At 42.1% G+C, this 21,818-nt stretch overlaps 1 protein-coding gene across 2 annotated transcripts in view; it reads right to left on the bottom strand.

Annotated features, from left to right (window-relative positions):
• The window catches only part of LOC307238019 (junctophilin-1-like), a 52,458-nt gene that overhangs the window by 17,757 nt on the left and 12,883 nt on the right, over window positions 1-21,818 (bottom strand). Inside the window, exons 2-7 of one of the 2 annotated variants that reach the window (XM_080010862.1) lie at window positions 15,646-16,405; window positions 7,535-7,653; window positions 6,218-6,508; window positions 5,172-5,599; window positions 4,648-4,744; window positions 1,114-3,856 (exon numbers count right to left, since the gene is read on the bottom strand). In XM_080010862.1, the coding sequence (XP_079866988.1) occupies window positions 4,664-4,744; window positions 5,172-5,599; window positions 6,218-6,508; window positions 7,535-7,653; window positions 15,646-16,405 (1,679 nt within the window). In that variant the 3' untranslated portion in view covers window positions 1,114-3,856; window positions 4,648-4,663. Of the gene's footprint in view, window positions 1-1,113; window positions 3,857-4,647; window positions 4,745-5,171; window positions 5,600-6,217; window positions 6,509-7,534; window positions 7,654-15,645; window positions 16,406-21,818 lie in introns of those variants that run through there. The other variant, XR_013844422.1, reaches the window with a different exon arrangement.

Genomic DNA, 21,818 nt, shown 5'->3' with positions numbered 1-21,818 from the left:
TAAGAGGTATAACTTGATTATGTACATTTTACGATTTGTGCTTCCGATGCCTAAATGACTTCAAAATTATTATATATGCAAGCCAATACCTATATATAACTTAATCATGCGCTGAAATGATAATGAAAATAATGAAACGTGAACATTTGCTTAGTTTTGAAACATGAATTAAAACAATATTTAAGACGTTTTTCCTTCTCACAAAGTAAGCTAAGTAAAATCAATTGGATAAGGCCTTTTTAACGGTGTTGATAGTGGCCAAAAACAAAGCCTAAGGCTCTCTTGAAGGCCTAATCATTTTTATTTTCTTCATATGACTTATTTACTTCGAGACACCAACTGATACAAAGTGCTGGTGGAAAATAATGTTGTGGCGTGCACAGTTGTCCAATTTCTCTCTAGTATCAATCATGGACCTCAACTGCACATTCTGCCGCAGTTCACGGAGCATAGCGTGATTTGTAAAAATGTCTTGATAGTGAGTGCATTAGATAGCACATTAATGAGGCTCTAGTTCTGTCAGACAACTTGATGCTGGCACACACTTCCACACCCTGTCTGATGAGCCAGCCTATTGTGTGGCTTTGCTGCCTGTTTGCTGCACTCCCTCAACCTCCCAAGCATCTAACTGTTGACCTCTACTCTTCTACGGGGGGATTCAAGCTCATCACTCCCATATTTCTAGCTCACTAAGTATGCCTATGTTTGCTGTACATGTCGCATGAGCAGTAGAGTCCAGACGCCAAACTCAAACAATGCAAAATAAATAAATATAATTAAAAATAAATCCAAGAGTTGTCTGCCAGAAATAAATCAACCTTAAATCCTGGCACGTTGCATTCAAGTATACATTCTGAGTTTGAGCGATTGACAGCAGGTCATAAATACTTAACGCCCATCTGCCACCCCCCCGCCCCCCCCCCACGCCCACAGTCACAATAACACAAATACACTCATACACATACAACGCTCAAATATCACATTGACTAATTTCAGTCAAGCCTACTAAAAAAAAAAGTTTTTCCGATCACTCGAGAACAAGCCATTTACTGAAAACCTGAGTATAGGTTGAATGGTTTCCCCCCCCCCCCCCCCCCCCCCTTGACAGGGGATTTAGTTACAGAATTTTATGTGCAACTGCACACTGAACGCTACATTCAACATATCTACTTCAACATTTGTCATTGACCAAACCATGCAAAAATAAAAAATAAATGTGGGCATGACATAATTAAAGATAATTAGTTAATTACATCTGCAAATTCAAACTTTATATTAATTCTACTGATTTCAATTGCACTTCACGTTTTTTACAACTATAATAAAAGGTATCTTGTTCTGAATTTGCGATAAATCCATGAATTACATCAAATGGCCAATGCACATGTTTGCGATCTTGTGGACATGATAAGAGAATCAGTGTTGGGGGCTTTGTTATGTACGCTGTCAGGTCAAATGTTAAATTTTAAATTGCAAAAGATACAATCACAATGTAAAATAAAAATAACAAAAAATAACATAATCTGGTGGAAAAAGTAAGTGGGACTGAATTTTGATGCCTTCCAATTAAATGTAATATTCTGATTGTATAGAAAGGTTGAAAATGGCTTGATGCCTTCACAACAATGAATTTCATGCATGGCCACCAACAAAAATAAAAATAAAAAAATACAAGGTGATACAAATGATATTGCAGCCCTTCTCCTTGTCCCGATTGTTTCCCTGTATTTGGTTCAAGTTCTGGTTTCTTTTTAAGAAAAAAAAAGCATGTCTGAGCAATAACCTTTATTTTTGTACCTTAGCCGATTCAATTCAATTCAATTCAACTCAACTTTATTATCATTGCACTGGAGTATAGTATATGTACAACAAAACCAAAGTGCATTGCATAATGGTGAATATTGACTGCAAGAGTATCAAAGGTAAGTATTGTGCTTTCTCCATACCGTATTGCATTAGCGCAGAATTTCACATTGAGCAAACGGCATTGGGAGAGTGTCTATCAATTCCTCTTGCTAAAAAAACAACCATTTATTTGTATACATGTACAACTGACTTGAGTAAAAAACAGAAAATTTAGTGAAGAAAAAATGGTACCCATGTCAGCAAAGACATCTGCCTAACTTTGACCTTTGAATAAAATGTAGCTGGGTTCTTTCAGACTTCAAGTCCGTTCTAAAATGACCCAATTAGTGTTCTCCCTGAAATTGAAAACCTATAAAATCTATACATAAAGATTATTTTCATTTTGGTATGAACTTGGTACTTCAATAATTAATTTGATTCAATTAAACAATCCTGAGGTTCAGAAAAAGTAACTTTTTCTAGCATTACCTTGAAATGTAAAGCTTCACATAATGATTGTTTGAATTATGACTGGTTATACTTAATAATAACAAAGGTCAAGCTGATAAAACACTCGGAGATAGGGCTCGGCAATATGGGAGACTTTATAATCACTACAATTACATCAGAATCAGTTATTACGAAATCTGCTTATGAATTCAAAATGACAGTTTAAGTAATACAATCGGGATTCATGAACTTATAATGTACTGCAACATTATACTCAAGTAAAAAGTCATTATTTTAATATTAATTTACTTGATTTGCAAATATGCTGAACTGAAATGAAAACAAAGTAGTGTTTCCAAACGAAGAAAAGTACTTAATGTTCGAGTATGAGTAGCTACTACCAACCTCTGATACCATATTTAAATTGTCATTTTTTTCCCCAAATCACACTCACTATCAAAATCCTGACTTTTTATTGCGATGTAATTGGGCTAAGGTCTTCTTAGACAACCAGATTGTTGATGTGGTTGACTTGCGGAGGCAAACGCCAATGAAAGACGTTTTTGGTGTATCGCTCAGCCCTGGCCTCGCAGGGAGACCGACAGTCAGCCTGAGAGAGCCACTCTCTGGCTCCCAGCCTAAGATTCTTTCCCAGCTGCGCCCTCCGTGCCCTACCCTGCACCCCCAACACCTCCCAGCCCCCGAAACCCCCTCCTCTTCTCACACGTGAACACGTCAGTCTGTAAAATAGCAATGCAGCTGTCGGCCTCGGTCAGCTGAAAGTGCATCTCCGAACATATCCAGTTCACCAGTCTGCCCCCCAGTCTGTCACACACACACACACACACACACACACACACACACACACACACACACACACACACACACACACACACACCTTTCCATCCACCCCCTAATAGAGTGTCCATCATCCCAGGGCTTAGAGGTGTTTTGGAGAAGCCATGGTCTCATCTGGACACCACTTCAATCAGCTTGTTTATCAGGTTGTTTGCTAGCATTTATTTTTTGGCCAACAACCTTCCTGCCTTGGCAACCCATCGCCACTCGCTTCAATGTTGGCAGAGATCTTGTGGTCAAGATTTGCAAATCGTGGCCGGTTCAATCGGGGTGGTGGCCTGTGAAGTTAGTCAGATAGACATGTTAATTCAGTCCGTCTGCCAATTAGTGAAATGTGTAGTGAGACAGGTAAAGCCAAAGTCTGTTAATTAGTCAGATAGGCGGGTAGTCCTTCAGTCAGTTAGCCGGATAGATTGGTAAACAGTCAGTCAGTCAGTCAGTCAGTCAGTCAATAATTCAGATAGACAGTTAAAGTGTCTCGCCTCCCTCTCTGATGGTCCGTTCTTTCTACCCTTCTTCATCCTTGGCTTCTTCACTCCCGTGTGTGTGTGTCTTCCTCCACAACTTGCCCCTTTACTCTATTTTTCCTCTGGTGTTTGTCTTTTCCGACTGGCGCCAATGTTCAAAGTCGAAGGGCCCCCCAGCTGGCTGACATGAGAGTTGGGGGGCGGGGGGACGAGAGCGACTCGTTTGGATGAGTCCACTGCGTGGCCAAAACATTGAGGGATTAGTTGCAGAAAAAGGTTTGATCAAGGTCAATTCCCTACCAAAGCCACTATGGGGCCACAAATCAATTGTTAAAGGATAGGTTCACTAATGTCTTCATATGTACCAAAATATTTTTTTTTTCAGGATTTTATTGATTCTTTTGAACTTTCAAACTATTTTGGCTACATCTGCAATGTAAGAGACTAGAAACAGGAAGTTGCCCCCAAGAGTGAAAGGTTACAAATGCTTTGGAGGTACTGCGGCAAAAAATAGTTACACTGTTAATCAAAACATGCAAAAAAAAAAAAAAGTGTTTCCTTGAAGTGAAGTGATTTTTCAATGGAGATTGTTTGGAGACATGTTTTTTAAAGGCTTAAACATTTGCCCCATTGGACTGCATTCAAGCACAGTAAGCAGCAGAGCGGTGAGTTTCTCAATAGTAAAGCATTCAAGTGAGGCTGTGATATGAACAGTTTTGAATGGGGACCAACATTTTAATAAGGCCAGTGGAAAAATAGTGAACCTATCCTTTAATATTAATTATTTTCAGGTCATCCAGAATGGGTCATTATGGAACAATTTATGGAACAATTATTTGGTCAATCTCCTTTAACTGCACCAGCAATAGAAAAAACAATATTTTCTATAATGTATGTCAAGTACTGTAAAGAGAGAAAAATTGCATAAAATATACATGATTATTTTTTTTAAACAAGAAAAACTTTTCATAGATATAGTATCATCAGTAAAACTGCTTCAGCAATGCCAGATGTTGAGTCACCTTACCTGAGTTCAGACTTTTTCAAGTGAGAAAATGAACAAAAATGATGGCTAGGCCAACATTTATCAGCATGACCAGAGCTACCAAAATAGAATTTGGGCCCTGTTGAAGCAGAACGACAAGCACGAGAAATTTGATTAAAAATTGCTTCTAAAATGTTGGAGTAAATTTCCTTTACACAGTGTGTGCCAATCATATTGACAAAAAATACACAATATGTTGTGGACTGTCAGACTATAACATAACCTCTATCTGAGATTGACGAGACATCTCAACCCCATTCGCAGATTTACAAAATATTTGATGTAATTTGAGGAAAGAATGAAGATGTGCATTGACTGTGAAACCATTCATTTTTGGAATGATGACAAGGCGCCTGATCAACCCCACTCCTTGTCGCATTAGCTTGAACATTGACGTACGTACTGTATATATATAGACAAAAAGGTTTTGAGAACCATTGTGACCATTGTATAAGGACCCACTGTATGTTTTTGTCATCACACCATACGTTTCATGTGACGCTTACCGAGTCCTCCACTGTGAGATCGGAGCTGATTTCAAGACTGGCTTTCTTGGTTTCCGCCAGGCTCTTTGGTTTATGAGAATCCTGCTTCTTCAGCCTGGGAGGTTCTGGAGCTTTGACACTCTCTTTGGTGGGGGTGGGCGAAGGCAGAGCATTGGTTGTAGAGGCCCGGTAGTGCTTGACGGGTGGCGGCAGGTGAGAGAAGCAGGACGGGTGCAGGTCTTCCTCCACTTCGTTGGGTTCATCTGGCGGAGGGATCTTGATGTCGGCTTTAACATAGTAACCGTGGTACTGGGAGTGGATCTGCCCATTGCTGGGGTAGGCAGTAGAGTAAGCACTGGGTTTGTTGGCGGCTGATTTGGGAGCTGGGTGAGCTCCCTGTGGCCTCACTTCCTGGTTCAGCGAGAGCTTTGATGCCGCCTTGATTATGCCTTTGCCAAGAGAGAAAAAAATCCTGTTATTTGGTAATCCTGTTTTAGATCACAGATCTAGGATAAAAATATAATGCAATATAGTGTACCTCCTTGTTCACTTGAGTGTGGCTTTCAATACAGACTAACAGTAATTCCAGCCTATAAAGTCTTGATAGTCAGTACACTGCATATTTTTTACTTGTTCCTTTTATATTAGAAATTAGATTCTGAATTCTAAACAGATGTACTGTGTCATTGAAGGGTAGTCTAGAGTAGTACACATTGTTTTAACTTGACAGAAAAAAATGCTAAAATACTGAAATACACTTGTATTCATTTGATATAGCACTTTTTCTAGTGCAGACCCAAATGCATTTTACATTGCATTCTAAACATACATACAGAGATGGAGATGGAGAAGCAATGCAAGGCGCCAACCTGCTTGTTGGGAGGCTAAGCAGTTAGGGGCTCAGCGTCTTGCTGAAGAACGCTTTAACGTGCCGAAATTACTCTCTCTACCTCTCAAGAACTTTTTACTTTTTAAAATTGCAGGGCACGATTTTCTTGAGTCCTACCTGTTGACATCAAAAATCAAGTCATCAAGCGAGCTGTTTGTGCGCTAACTGGGTCACCTACCTGCGGTTAAACTTTCCGCCGTGGGGGCACTGCTTTCTCTTGGGATGGTGTTTGGGACCACGGAGGAGGGGCCAGTTTCAGTGGAGGCCTTACTACTTAAAATGCTCTTCTCAACCGGTGGCGGTGAGGGAGGGGGGCTGGGGCCAGGACTGTGGGATGGAGTATGGGTGGGGGTCGTGCCTTTCCGATAGAAGTGGGGGCTCCTGGACGGAGACTTCTCCGTAGTCTCTTTCTCGGGAACCTCCTTCACTTCGACAGGCTCATTATACTTCTGCCGTATGTAGTCGGGGCCTGGAATAACAAAGGTTAGAATTCAGCCATCACTGGCAGGTTCCTAGCTAGGCCAACAGCCTGCATTCATGAGTAAGCTTAGCTCATTGATGATGGACAATTGCCATTTTAAACTTGCAGTGGCGACTTAAGACTGACATTGACTAAAATTATGAGTGATTAAATCTGCCTGTCTCTAGTAACTCATGGCTTAATTCACTGTCACGCAAATTTGACAGTGAGTTTACCATAGGGGGGCATTTGCTTGACTTAAGCGGGGTTTGGAAACCCCCCACCCCCACCCCTTAGCCCTTCAGTAGGGTTTATGATAGCTGGCTCATGGCTTCTAGAAATTCCATACGTGCCCCCTGGGTCACTGATGAGGCCCCACAGCAAACCCTGCTCCCATAGCCACCAACCACTGCCAATTTCTGCAGCCAACCCCTCTGTGCCCCCCCCTGCCCCTCAAGAAAACTGACCTCACACTGCTTAAGTGTCCACACAGGTAGCTATGTCTCTACAGCTCTATAAGAGGACAGTCCAAATCGGTATCTCGGTTTCAAATTTGCAACTACACAAGCTAGGTTTGGCTTTCCAAAGCATTACACACACACACACACAGACACACACACACACACACACACACACACACACACACACACACACACACACACACACACACACACACACACACACACACACACACACACACACACACCTACTTGTATTGTTTTGAGATAAGGCATACTGTGCAAGACATTTCCTGATTATTTAAGATCTTCAATGCACAAGCAGTCTGTGGCAGATCCTTCTTTGTATCCACAAAGCACATGTCACCCTGTCAGGCAGCAGACAACCAATTGCTCTATATATGACCTCTATAGCCATTTAGTCAACCTGGATCAAAAATAACTGATGTGGAATTAAGTCCAGTCCCAGACCCCATTAATCTCCATTTATAAAAGTTATTTTAGCATATGGTGCCAATTAACATCTCATGTTATACAACATTATTCATCCTACTCCTCACTCCCAGCAATACTGTACCTGGCTGATGGAAGCTCGGGGAGAGCTCTCTTGCTACAGCTCTTGCGATGTCTGAATCCTGACTAGCTGACTGGGCGGCCTGGTCCGCTGCATCTCCTTTGGCTCGGGCATGAGATGTCCTCGAAGAATGACACAGCACAGTTTCAAACTAAAATTTCATCTGCTTTCAGACAGTAAATCAGGACTTCAGGCTGGTACCATTGGTAGCCCATCAAACAAAGCTGTTGGAATGTTTAATCATAGCCTGGACAGAAATCACTATGCACAGTGAACACTGCAAATGCATTTTACAGAGCTACACTCCAACTATTTTTTTTGTAGCCAACTAGCCGGTGTCTACTGATGCGCTTGGAGTGGCTACACAAACATGACAACCCTGTGGTTATTTGACATAGGCGCTTGCATGTGTCCAGTATGGAAAGGGTTTCAGTTTAAAGTTATGATTGGTCTCATGGTTTGACAGTTTTTACAGGTGACAAGAAAAACTATAGAGAGATTATCCACTGAAGACAAAATCTGGGTTAAAACAAAAAGTGGTCATTAATTATTATTTTAAGTTTTCAAGGCAATTGTTTCCATGACTAAATCAAATGAGGTAGTTTGTGATATTCAAGTGAAATATTCAGTGTTATAAGGATGTTATGTAAAGAATACACAACATATTTCTTTCATGTTTCTGCTGGCTCAAAACCATTACTTGAAATTCTAACAGTGGGTGTCGGTTTCTGATTGGTTTTGGCTTGGGGGTTACGGGAGCTAGAGTGTGAATGCATACCCTTGAATATCATAAAATGCGATCAAGGACTGTTCAGGAGTTGTCAAACTTAGACTATAAGGAACAATGAACCTGTAACTTACCTGTATTTTTTCCCTAACTATTTGTATGTACTGTATGTCTTCAAAAACCTGAGAAAGCAAGACACCTAGCTGTTAGCCAATGCCCATGTTAGCCATCCTGTGCAACCAACCTGTGGAATTGCTCTGTGGAATCACTCATGACCACACACACATACTGTAGGTATGAGGTCCCCAAAACATATTTTTGTTTTATTGCTGAAAATACCACTCAGATTATGCATTCGAGCCATTGTAACATACCTTTATACCATCGTGTTCCAAAACGGGCTGCTTTCAGTGAGTGTAGCCTTATTTTTATTTTATTTTATTCGGCCCGAACATCAAGTGGTACCTATTTTAATGAAATATTATGTGGTTATTATTGATGGTGTTAATGTTGCGGCTGATCTGTGTATATATATGTTACTTAATGTAACATCCTAACACATGGCCTTAAAATATTTCATAATAGTAAGGAAAATTTGTCCCCCGACATCATCATTTACAGCAATGTTTGCACATGTTATCACTACAGTAACATGCATTAATGGGGACCTATAATAACCCATAACCGTAGATGTACTTATTATATTTTCCAATGTGTCCGTAATCGAATGAAACAAAAAAGCCCCAAGCCCCGCCGTATGGAGTAAAGCCCAAACCCTATTGGCTCACAGAACCCGGAACTTGTGCTCAAAACCCATTGGCTCACAGAACCCGGAACTTGTGCTCAAAACCCATTGGCTCACAGAACTCATGGCCTCAGGAGTGTGGCTCTTCCCACTGTAACAGAGCATCAGGAACACAATTGATTTAGAGGCATGTTTGGAATGTCTAGAATGCATAATCTGAGTGGTATTCCGAGAGAGACATTAGCTTGTGTAAAAAGTAGCACAATTGAAAATTAGCAAACCTTTTTTTTTCTTGTTTTGTTTTTTATAGTTTCTTGTGAAGATATGAGTACTGTATTATTTATTCCTGAGAAAAGACAGAAACATGGGAGCTACGCTAAAACTGTTCGCTTACCTTGCTTGCACCAGGAAAGCTTGTGCACATTTAACTCCAATAAAGCACTTAACGGTCACAATTATGAAAATCAAACTCACCCATTTGGGTCTAGATGGGCCTACTAACACACAAACTGTGAAATAAGACAGCCCAGTCAGTTTTTTGTGGGCTGCCTTTGTCAGAAAACATGTGATTCAACAAGCCGTTCAGATTTGCCTCCACCTCCTACATCAAGTGGGGCTCATTAGAATAATATCGCCCCCATCTGAGTATCTCACCCCACGTCTTGAGAACCACCTTTGCAAAGTTGCGCCATTTTTTTCTCGCAAGCCCTGGACCCGCTAGCATTCTGTCAAAGCTAAGCATGGGAACTGCTCTGTTGTTGGCAACACAGACCAGCACATATCACGACATCGGCCCCCAGCCTCAGAGAATAGAAAAGCTGAGTGGATAATGTTTAGCACTAGCTAACACTAATAGCTGAGGTAATATGTTAGATGTAATTTTCTAAGAAAGTTGCTGCAGGATCCACAATAACGTTTATGTTATAAGTTTGTTAGTTCAATGTCTGTAAGATGAACTACATCTCATCAACACTCTTAAATAATGGGATAATAAAACAAGAGAATGGGTGGGGATGTCCCCAGAATGTTTCTTGCTGCTGATTTTATAAAGATTCACAAGAAGTTTGCTGACTTGCCATGAATCACGGCCATTTCACTTCCGTCCCCGTCCAGCATCTAATATGAATGGGGCGTGGGGAGCAGCAGCCAAATTGCGTTTAAAGCTACAGACACAGAAAAAGCTCATCGAGAAGAGGACTGAACAGAGGGGTATAGAGGCTTGATGAAATGGCTATAATGCATAATCTGAATGGAATTTTCAGCAAAAAAATTCAAAGACATGTTCTGGAGACCTCACATATTCTGGGGATAATATGTGACATTTAAGGTGCACTTATCAAAGAGTCAACACAAAGCCCAAGATAACTGAAACTGCACTAATATGATTTTGCTATGTTATTTTTTGTAGCCTGTACAGATGCAGATTTTCTTACCCAAAGCTGCTTTCACACATGCACTGCAACTCTAAAATGATCTGGACATTACCTGGAGCAGCTGTATGTGTGAACACCAATGAGTTGGAATCAGTTGGACCGAACAATAAACAGACTTTATCCAGCCAGCGCTCTAGTTCAAACTCTGCGTAATGTCCGATTGAACGGTATGTGTGAGCAGGTGATTGTGCGGATAATTCACAGCTAGCGAGTGGGTGTGTCACATGTTGATGACGTCTCTATCATTTGACCGGCGCACGATAGTGACGTCATCAACACGCCGACTCACCTAGGGTGAAAAAGGGTCATTTAACACCATATATGTAGCAACATATGAGGACAAAGAAGAAGAAGAAGAAGAAGATAATATACTGCAAACTATTGCGGATATGTCCAAATACATGGTGTATGGACGCAAAAAGCCACAATTATTAATAAGTCGGTAGCATCATGCCGAGATACAGATACCAGAGAGCGATGGATGGAGCTGCAGAGTGCATGGAACGGCGCCCGGACAAAGCTCATTTACTTGCGTACACAAAGAGGATGTATGTGGACGTATGCATGAAACATATTTATAAAGAATAAAACATTTCTGCTGAAACACTGTACAAAAAAAAATCAGACAGTCATTTTGGTGTCACTGCCCTGTTACCCGGTGCGGTCTGCACCCACCTAGTGACGTCACTGCGCTCCATGCACACAAGCTGCATTGGAATAATTTCCCAAAACAAGGCTAGAGTCAGACCATTCCTTTTTTTTTTTAAAACAAATACAACTGCTGATGCTACATGTACGTAGCATCTTTGTTTTGCTATTTGTGCTTTATATGCGGTTGTTATCTCTTATTTCACACGGCTACAGAATTTTTTTTTGTTTAAGGCCAGGTCGGCCTGTTAGAGAAGATAAACATCTTATTAATTAATTAATTTTTTGTCTGTTGATTAAGCAATAAGCAAAAGATTGGCAATCAGAATCTTCCCATTTGCTTGTAAAAAAAACGGCAATCTGAATCAGGCTTAAAAAAAAATAAAAATAAAAATCACAATTCGTAAATCTCTTGTGATATGTGATATTCACTTGGTAACAAAGACTCAAAATTGTAGTAGGCTACATTTCCTGCTTTTAGATTGCATCCAAATCACCAGCAAAGTTGCCCCACAGATGCCTTTTATATTCACTAGCCTCGTCTTGTTCATAATGCCTTCTTTTAGAAAGACATTTTTCCTAGGACATATTGTGTGTTATCACCGGGTGCGCTGCATTACATTTCACTGCATATATGTATGAAAGTATGTACAGTATATGTATGTGACGAATAAACCTCTTGAATCTTGAATCTTAAACAAACAGAATAGCAAATGGACCTGGCAATAGAATTGACCATGAAATAGAGGTACAAAAAACAGAACGTAAAGAGAAAATTGACATATCTATTCAATAGGATAAAGTGAAAGATTTCTTCAAGGAATCTTATGCATATAATGTGTTTATGGAGATTTGTAGGCCTCAAAACAAGTTAATACCAGGCCTCCATTATCATTTGTGGAATTGGCCATTCAGTTGACTTAACTTTGTACACTTAACTTTGTACTTGTATTTGTTTGTTCCATTCGGAAGTAGTATTGTTTTGACAAATACAAAATATGGCAAAATGTAGTACCTTTGACAACAATATTTGTCATCACAGCCATCTGCAGGAGAGTGGGACTTTAAGGTATGTTTCAAACCCGAATATAGAGAAAATATCACAAATCCAAAAATGTGAGCTATCATCAGGAAAACAGTTGGGGTAATGTAAACTACACTACTCACAAAAAGTTAGGGATATTCGGCTTTCGGGTGAAATTTCAGGATGAAGATAAAATGCACTATAACCTTTACAGGTGAACTTAATTTGACCTTCTCTAAACTTTTGAATGCACATGTCCAACTGTTCAGTGATTCAGTACTTTTTGCACAACTTGCTGTTCTCTAACAAGGAGCTGAACGGCAAAATTCACAAGTGTTTTATCCATGAATCGACCAATACATTTCCTGGGTCAATTAGAGTTGGTATTTAAACAGTCCTCTTCATCATGCTGTTCACATTTTGACATCATGAGACCAAGACGACCCCTAACAATTGATCAACAGTACCTCGCCATTGCGAGGCTTCAAACAGGATGTTCTCAGAGGGAAGTGGCCACTGAGCTGACAGTGTCACAGAGTGTCATCAGCAGGTTGCAACAGAGATACAGAGAGACTGGAAGAGTCACAAAAAGGCATAGAAGTGGACGTCCTTTGGCCACATCCCACACTGAAGACCGCTTCATTTTGAACAGTGCCCTGTGGAACCGCATGATGATGCCACTCAACTTCAGGCACATTTAAGGGAGGTGAGAGGCACCCAAGTGTCACGTCAGACCATTCGAAACCATTTACATCAGCGTGGTCTGCGTGCTAGACGACCTGCAAGGGTACCTGACCACACCACCAGGCACAGCCAGTGCTGTTCTCTGATGAAAGTCGATTCACATTGAGCAGAAATGATGGCCGCCAACGATGTTGGAGACGTCAAGGAGGGCGCTATGCATCAGCCACCGTTGTCACCAGACGAGCCTTTGGTGGTGGTGTTACAGTGTGGGCAGATGATTTGTGAATGGTACAATGACAAGCCCATACTACCTGAATAACATCATTAATCCAGTCATTGTGCCCCTTCATGAAAAACACGGATGACAATGCTCCAGCTCATCAAGGTCGCATCATTAGGGAACGGCTGCTGGAGACTGGGGTACCTCAAATGGAGTGGCCTGCACTTTCTCCAGACCTGAATCCCATAGAAAACCTATGGGATCAGCTGAGTCACCGTGTAGCGGCTCGTAACTCTGTACCCCAGAACCTCAATGACCTGAGGGCCGCCCTTCAAGAAGAGTGGGGTGCCATGCCTCAGCAGACAATAAGTCGACTTGTGAACAGCATGAGACGTCCTTGTCAAGCTGTAATTGATTCTCAAGGGCACATGACAAGTTATTGAGACATTGACATTTTTTGTTGTGGTATACCCACCACTGTTGATGGCTTTTGTTTCAATAAATTGGTTGAGATGAGGAAATCACCATTGCATGCTTCTACTTATATGCCCTACTTTCATGATATAATATCACTGTAGCGTGAACTTTTTACATTTTCCATAAATTTCACCCGAAAGCCAAATATCCCCAACTTTTTGTGAGTAGTGTATGTGTGCTGACAAGTAAAAGGCCTTATATTCAATGTTATGCTGATATGGTCCCTTAACAGAGATTCAACAGTGAAGCACCCAAGACGTTGAATAGAACAAACAGAACTTATAATCTAAAGAGGGTAAAACTGTAACAGCGGAAAAACCCAAAACATTTCCTGCCTCTGTGAAAAAACAGGTTGATTTGAGCTGCACATTCATGTACAAGTTCACCTGTTACCCTGAAACAGACCTATCCCAATAAATCCAGAAGTTAGCCTCCTTAAACAAACTCAAGGCTCAGCAATGACTGAAAAATGTCAACTTACTAATAGGTTTGAAAACTCAACACACTGACTTCATCAACGTTACAATGACATGGTTAGCATTTTCACTTTCAAAACACAAACAACAATGTACATAATGAATGGCCATTATTGTAACATTTACATAGTAATGTTATGCTATAGCCCAATGTAAATTCAGTGAATATTAAAAATATTTATTATCGGCTATCTTAGCAACCCATTTCACAATGAAGTTGTCTCTCACAGAGCTCTCAAAAGGCTGAGGACGTTAAACTGAGTATAGGTTGTATGTAGCGGTCAAACATTCAGTTATGCCAAAATTGCGGCTGAGGGCAAACCATATACTCAGCAACATCAGCCAGTCTTTAACAAAGTTATCAAGTTAAATCAATCAAACTGCCTAGTTAAAAAGCCTGTCAACCGTCCTTTTCAGCCCATCGCTTAGATATGGAAAGAGGCATCGAAGATGACACCCAAGTTCCGTCATAAGAATCGCACGTAAATGGTTGGGATATCAAAAAATGGGGGGGGTCGGGTTACAAATCAGCGTGTGTGTGGGGCTCGGGTGGCGGACGGTGGGGGCTCTGTGAGACAGTATTCCCGTCAGCTGTTGATAAGTTTCCACCTGCCTTGGCCTTATTTAGACAAGCCTCGCTTTTGCCAAAGAGAAGACACACGCACACACACACGCACACGCACACGCACACGCACACGTCCTGGTCCTCAACACTCTCCTTTTCTTCTTCATTTACTGCCATAACTATGATAGGAAGAGGCCACGTGCCAAATTGCTGTTCCAGTTTTCCTGGACTTAATTAGATACATATTATCGTCTGATGTTTATGCTTTTCTGTGGACATGTGGTGATTCTCCTCTTGGAGTAGTGAATAGTTGTTTATAGATGCAAACATGGTAAAATAGTTCACCAAAGAGGGGGATTGGTGGCAGTTCTGCACAACAAAAAACTGTGCTCTTGTCATCCTACAGGTCATCCACAGGACAGAGTTATTGCAACAGTTCTTGACGATTAAAGAATAAATAAAGAGTTGCATTGCAGGTTGAGAAGTTGAACTCCATTTGCAGACTAACTCTGTCCTAGACGAAATAGCATACAAATACTCCTTGTATTCCCAGTAGGCTGACAGCACAGGTAAAAAAAAAGAAAAAAGAAAAAAGCTCACATAAGTTTGCTTTGGCTTATGTGTGTCTTGGCTCCAGCTATCTATAACACAGATGTGTTAACACCTGAGTGAATTTGATACATGAAGAATGAAAACTCCGTCAAGGTTCCATCACAGGAAAGCAAATGGAGCAGTGCCATTGAGTTTAATCATTCATCCTTGTGTGTCCAGTACAGAGATAATGACAGGCTTGCATGATAACTGTGTTAGCCCAATCCAAGCCTGCTGAGGGAAACTAGACTAAGCTAACTAAATCTAGCCTAGCTCCTGTGAAATTGGGAATTACACCTGCCAGCATCTCATAAGTGAGTTATTTTTTCACCCTATGACGGGTAAAAACACAAATCCAAGATGTTAGTTGTTTTACATGCAGCAACAATAAACCATTTATGCATCAAATGTCAGATGAAAAAATATCAAAGGGCAAAGGACTGGATGGTTAAGGCAGCAAACAAGGAAATGGAAAACATTTTGACAGGGGTTTCAGAGATCACTCTTGAGCGCAGCCATCTTACCTTGAGGTAGCGATCTCCACTTTTGTCCTGGCAATGGCTGCTGCTCTGATGGCCCCCTCCACAGCACGGTCCACCTTTTGTTTGGTCTTGGTGCTCCTCAACGGGATAAGTTGCCTCCGGATGCCACGTGCCAGCGTGTTGTTCTTGTACTTGCCCTCCTCCTTGTTGCCATCGGGGAACACGGTGCAGCCATAGCCATGGCGCCTGTTGTTCACCCACTCGCCCTCGTACTTCATGCCATTGGAGCGCTCCGACACTCCGAAGCCGCAGCGCTTGTCGTTCTTCCACTCACCCATGTAGGACTCTGTTGTGGTGGCGTCCACGTTGTCCTCGAGCGGGGCGTAGTCGTCTGCACCGTCCCCGTCCCCCAAGCTGATGGTGGAGTTGGCGTCGCTAGAGCTGATGCGGCTCAAGGTGGTGTCACTGCGCGCCGAGCTGCGTTTGCTGGAGATGGACGACCGCGAGTCAGACTTGCGCAGCCGCTGCAAGCTACCAAAGAGCGAGCCGCGGCGGAACAAGCCCTTTTTCTTCTCTGCGCCCTCGCCATCAGACTGGAAGTTGAGCACGAAGCCCCCGCGGGTGCCAGCAGGGCTGTCGGACATGGCATCGTGGAGTGCAGTGCCGTTGCTCTGCTCGCTGCGTAGCGAGGCCAAGGAGGTGCGCAGTGGGGAGCGGATGACAGTGGCCATGCCATATGGTACACTCTGGCGGACGCCATAGCCGTGACGCATTCCACCGGTCCACTGGCCCTGGTATGTACCTACAGGGAGACCGGTGGGGGGGTAATCAGTGAAGAGAAACAAAACGAGAGAAATGAATGACAAATGACAGATGAAACATCATAGAGTGAATTACAAGTATTGAAGAATTTTTTTTAGTAATTTAATAGTTATTTAATACCCTGGATAAACCAGTGGTTCTCAATTGGTCTAACCTCAGGATCTGCGATAATCCTTAAGTCATGACTCAAACATAATTTATAATCTGAACCACTATCGTTTATTTCCCCTAAAGTGTAAAGTGCAGTAATGTGTTTTTCACATGCACGAATGCTTTTGTGCAAAACACAACAAACAAAAACTATATAACAAAAATAACAACAAATAGTGTTCTATCTGGACGGAAATGAAATGCAAATAGCCCTCATGATAACGTCAGGTAAACTATTGGATTGCTTTGCCATCGACAAGCGGTCAAATGCCCATGTCCACTCAAAAGGGAACCGTGATGCAGTTTTGGATCAGAATCCACTAGTTCAGAACCATTGGTGTAAACAAATGATTTGGCAAGTCAGAAGCAGAGTGTTCAAAGTCTCTCTCGATAATTATACAATCTCAAAACGGATAGCGAATCGTCACTGCAGAAGGATGCAAGGAGGGATGGATGAAAACAGTATTTCAGTACAAAACAGTCGTTTTAGTAAGTAGGTAGGTAGGTGGTAGGTTTAGAAATGTTAGTGCGCGTGTTTGAAGGGGATACGTCAAGAAATTTGTGCCTGGCTGGCTCCCTTCGCTCTACTTTTTGTAGAGCTACAATTAATTTATGTAATCAGTGTCAAGTATGATTAAAAACATCCATAGCATGGGAGAATTTTACCTTTTAATATATATGCAAAACTGAAGTCGTGGGGCATAACAGCATGTCAGCGATGCACAAGCACCTGAAGTGAAAGCCTGTTCCAATACAGGTGTTACACTGAGATGTGTGACCTGTCAAGTAATGGCAAGCAATACATCACACATTTGGATGGAACGCATCAATACTATTAGCAGCTTGCGTGTCCTTCTGCGTCCCGTGCAGTGGGGTGGCCCGCCGTGCCAGGCTTGGTTAGACGTTCTGTCTGGTCCTGGGACCCGAGCGGAGACCTGAGACCGGCTGGGGTTGCTCGGCGCGGGCTCCCCATGTAGTTTCCTTCGGTGGGGGGCGGACTCCTGTCGTCGCGTTTCTCTGGCGCTCTCGGTGCGCTCGTCGCTGGGGAGCTGGCCTGTGGGTGGGGGGGGGGGGGGGGGGTCGCCTGCCGCCCTCTGCTCTATGGTCCCGATGCACGACGACCTGAGGCTGGTCATGGACGTGAAGCGGCCCGGCCTGGGGGAGGTGCGCCCGTGGCTGGTCGCTGTGGGTTGGGTGCCTACAGGTATGGGGGTCCACGTGGCCACTGCTTGGCCTGCTGCACCCCTGTGTTGATCTGGTTGTGTCTCTCCCAGTGCCAAAAGTCGTATGACTTTTACGCTAGTATGTTGTACTTGACAGTACATACAGCACACAATAGGCCTAGGGTTTGCGGGATGGGTGGGGTGTGAGCAATGTGGGTTGGGCTGCGGCTGGTGGCTGCGATCTTGCCCGTCACACTCCTGCCCCAACGTCAGACCTGCCAACCTTGGGAAAATATTTTGAGTACCACAACTGTGTAACAGGGAGTCTCCGTAGCGTTTGAGTTACTGCAGCTAAATGACTATATCAGGTATTCAGCGTAAAGAGGCTCATCACATCATACGCAAGATACTATGACTAACTATATATACAAATTCATCTCATTAGGATATACCCCTTTGAATAGATAATCTGGTAAAGTTACCGGACATGTTTACCAACTAGAAATGCAACGATTGCAATTTTCTTGGGCAATTCAGATTCCAATTCAGACTTTTTAAAGACTGACCTGCAGATTCCAATTCCCGATCTGCTGTACGTCGATGACAAATACATCGCATGACCTGATCACGCTCATGTGGTAAGACAGATACACATACAGACTACCGCTGCAATTTTGACTTACCACAATAGTGAGATTGCTGATTTTGACACTGTTTATTATTGTTCATTATTCACTATAGAACAATAATACAACATGGAACTGTCACTGAGTTCCAATAAAATTTAAAATAGGACTGTCACCAAGTTTCAGTATAATGCAACCTGTACCTCTCACTGAGCTTTAGTAGGACACAACATATAACTAACATGGAAATGTCCAGTTCAAACTTCAAATGAAAGTCTCTTTCACTTTAAGTGCAAATATACATTTACATTATATTGATATTGTACTTTGCAAATAAATTGCAATCATTACAAAATATAAACAAATAAAATAAATGACAGACTCTTCTCACTTTTGTTCAATGGAAGTCCTCTTTCCCTGACCATGCGTTAAACCAACTGAATCAAATCGAAAGACTCGATTTACTGAGTAACTCATTAAGTCGAGTCTCAAAAAAGATTCAAACCTTTCATCATGAGCGGAGCTCCGCTGTTATGACAGTGACAGATACTTAGTCTGCACAATTATGGAATATTGTCAGGCAATAAATAACCTTACCTTTACCTTGAAGTACCTCCAAACAGCCAACATTCTTTCTTTTGCGCTCTTTTTTGAGTGTCAATTATGCAACCACGTTACATAAGATTGGTATCTGATTTAAGTACAGCACATGAGCACTATATCGAGCTGTAAATTTGACTGGCATGGAATCTTTGACCCGCATGTAAAATATATACACTGATCGGCCAGTGAAAACCAACCTATTCGGGTCAATCAATCAGTGCATCTCACATTTTATATGTTATTTTTATCAAAATAATTTATTTTTATTTATATCAAATGACCTCAGTTCACCGTTGAAGAGACCGTCTGCGATTCCAATGTTGAGCTGCTCTGTCTGACTTTAAGACCTTTCTATCTTCCGCGACAATTCGGATCAGTACTGTTGTGCGCGGTGTATGTGCCACCGAGTGCCAAGGCTGCGCTTGCTGCCGCCACCATCGCGGACTCTGTCCACAAAATGCAACAGAAACATCTAAACGCTCCTGCAATTGTGCTGGGGGACCTCAATCACTGCAGTCTGGACAGTGTACTGCCTGGCTTTTGCCAAGTAGTAAAAAATGGGACAAGAAAAAATAAAATACTTGATAAATGCTATGTGAATGTTAACAATGCCTTTGCATCTAGAATTAGACCACCTATCGCCAACTCTGACCACAATGTGGTGTATTTAATGCCAACATATAAATCGAAATTTAAAAGCAGTAAACCGGTGGTGAGGGAATTAAGGGACTGGTCCTTTGAAGCCAAAGAGAAGCTTAAAGCTTGCTTTGATTTGACCGACTGGTCTCTGTTCCACAACCCATGCTCCTTAGATGAAACTGCCATGGTTACTAATGACTACATTAATTTCTGTGTTCAATCTGTCATCCCCTCTAAGAGAATTAAGATTTATCCAAACAATAAAAGGTTTGTGTCCAAAGACATCAAGAATATAATCATTTCAAAGAAAAGGGCGTTTAAAAACAAGGATGTCTTAAATTGCAAACAGTTGGAGAGGGAGTTGAAAAACAAGCTTAGAGAAGCCAAGGTAGCACATAGACGCAAATTGGAGGAGACTTTCAGAGAGAAAAACCCTAAAAGACTCTGGGATAACATGAAAAAGATGACAGGTTTGTCCTCGTCCAACAAATCTATCGTGTCAGGTAATGAATTTATGCTTGCAAATGACTTAAATTCTTTCTTTTGCCGTTTTGAATCTGATGGTCATGTTGAGAGATGCACTGATTTGGTTAGGCCTATCACACCCACTGATGCTGAACCAGTCACCATACCAGAGGAAGAAGTCAGGAGCACATTCCTTCGCAACAACCCCAGGAAAGCCCTTGGACCCGACCACAGCAGCGCCCTTATTTTAAAATCGTTTGCATGGGAATTAGCCCCTGTTTGGCAACCAATTTTTCAGCTGTCAGTTAACACACACTACATCCCTCAAGCTTGGAAAATTTCACACATTAAGCCCCTCCCTAAAAAACAATGCCCGAAGGAACACAACGATTATAGACCAATAGCCCTCACATCAGTCATTATGAAATCTCTGGTCCAGCGTCTTAACAGAGCCCTACTGAATCACCAAGATCCCTTTCAATTTGCGTATAAGCAAGGGCGCAGCACAGAAGATGCAGTGGTCACACTGGTGCATCTAGTCTCCATACATCTGGGCTCCCCCAAAACAACTTTCTTGATTTTTCAGCGGCGTTCTCTACAATTCAGCCAGACATACTGATAGAAAAAATGATTCAGCTTCAGATCTTTGGTACTTCACCTTTCTTACAAATAGGATCCAGCTGGTCAAGGTAAACAATACACTGTCACTTCCCAGGATAACAAACGTAGGGGTGCCTCAGGGGTGCTTACCTTTGTTATTTACATTCTACACGTAAGACTGCACCTCTTCAGTACCAAACCAGTATCTGTTAAAATACTCAGATGACTCCACCTTATTGACTATGAGAAAAGTCTGTAAAAGTACTGATGATCTGTAAAAGTACTGATGATCCCACTCTGTATCAGAGAAATGTTGATTGGTTTGTGGAATGGTCTGACAAGAACGCCCTTATTATTAACTCAGTTAAGACAGAGGAAATCATTTTTGGTAGGCCCCAACCTGCCCATCCCCCAAAGTGATGATCCACAATGTTGAAATGAATCAAGTCTCTGCATAAATACTTAGGTGTCATGATAGATGAGAACCTCTCATGGACCACTCATGGATTTTCTTGGTAAAAGGATACAGCAGCGCATTTATTTTCTCTGGAGATTAAAATCATTTGGGGCCAGCAGTCAAATTATGTATTTATTTTTTACTTCTGTAATTCAGAGCATCAGGCTCTACTGTAGCACTGCCTGGTGGAGCAACCTCACAGTGAAAAATAAGAGTAAACTTCAAAATCAGTTAAAACTTTGCTCCAAAATCATTGGACTTCCTGTAGCTCAAGCCTTTCAAAAGGCCCATAGCAACAGCTTGGTTAGGCTGGCCATAAAGATTTCCTCTGACTCCACACGTCTTGCACAATGAATATCAGCCCCTGCCTTCAAATGGGCGCTTCAGCGTCCATTCCTTCAATCGAAATAGGCTTAAAAACTCCTTTGTACATCAGTCCATTCTACTACTAAACAAACAAAAATTATTCCAGAGCCTTTTATGATTTCATGGGTATCAGGGCTCCGCGGTTGGGTGGACACCTTGGACATCATGGCTCTGGGGACATCAGTGATGTGTGGGCCTGTGTTCTTGGGGGGAGTTGGGTAGTGTTGCCCACTCCTTTACCTGAGTTGAGCAGGCCTGTCTCCGGGGGCGGGGTGGGGGTGTGGGGAGACGTGCTCCCGGGGAGTACCTGCAGCTGGCGTCCGT

This window comes from Zeus faber (assembly GCF_960531495.2).
Source record: "Zeus faber genome assembly, chromosome: 12".
NCBI lineage: Eukaryota > Metazoa > Chordata > Actinopteri > Zeiformes > Zeidae > Zeus > Zeus faber.
The sequence above is the reverse complement of the archived record's forward strand: the minus strand, read 5'-3'. Positions and strand labels throughout refer to the sequence as shown.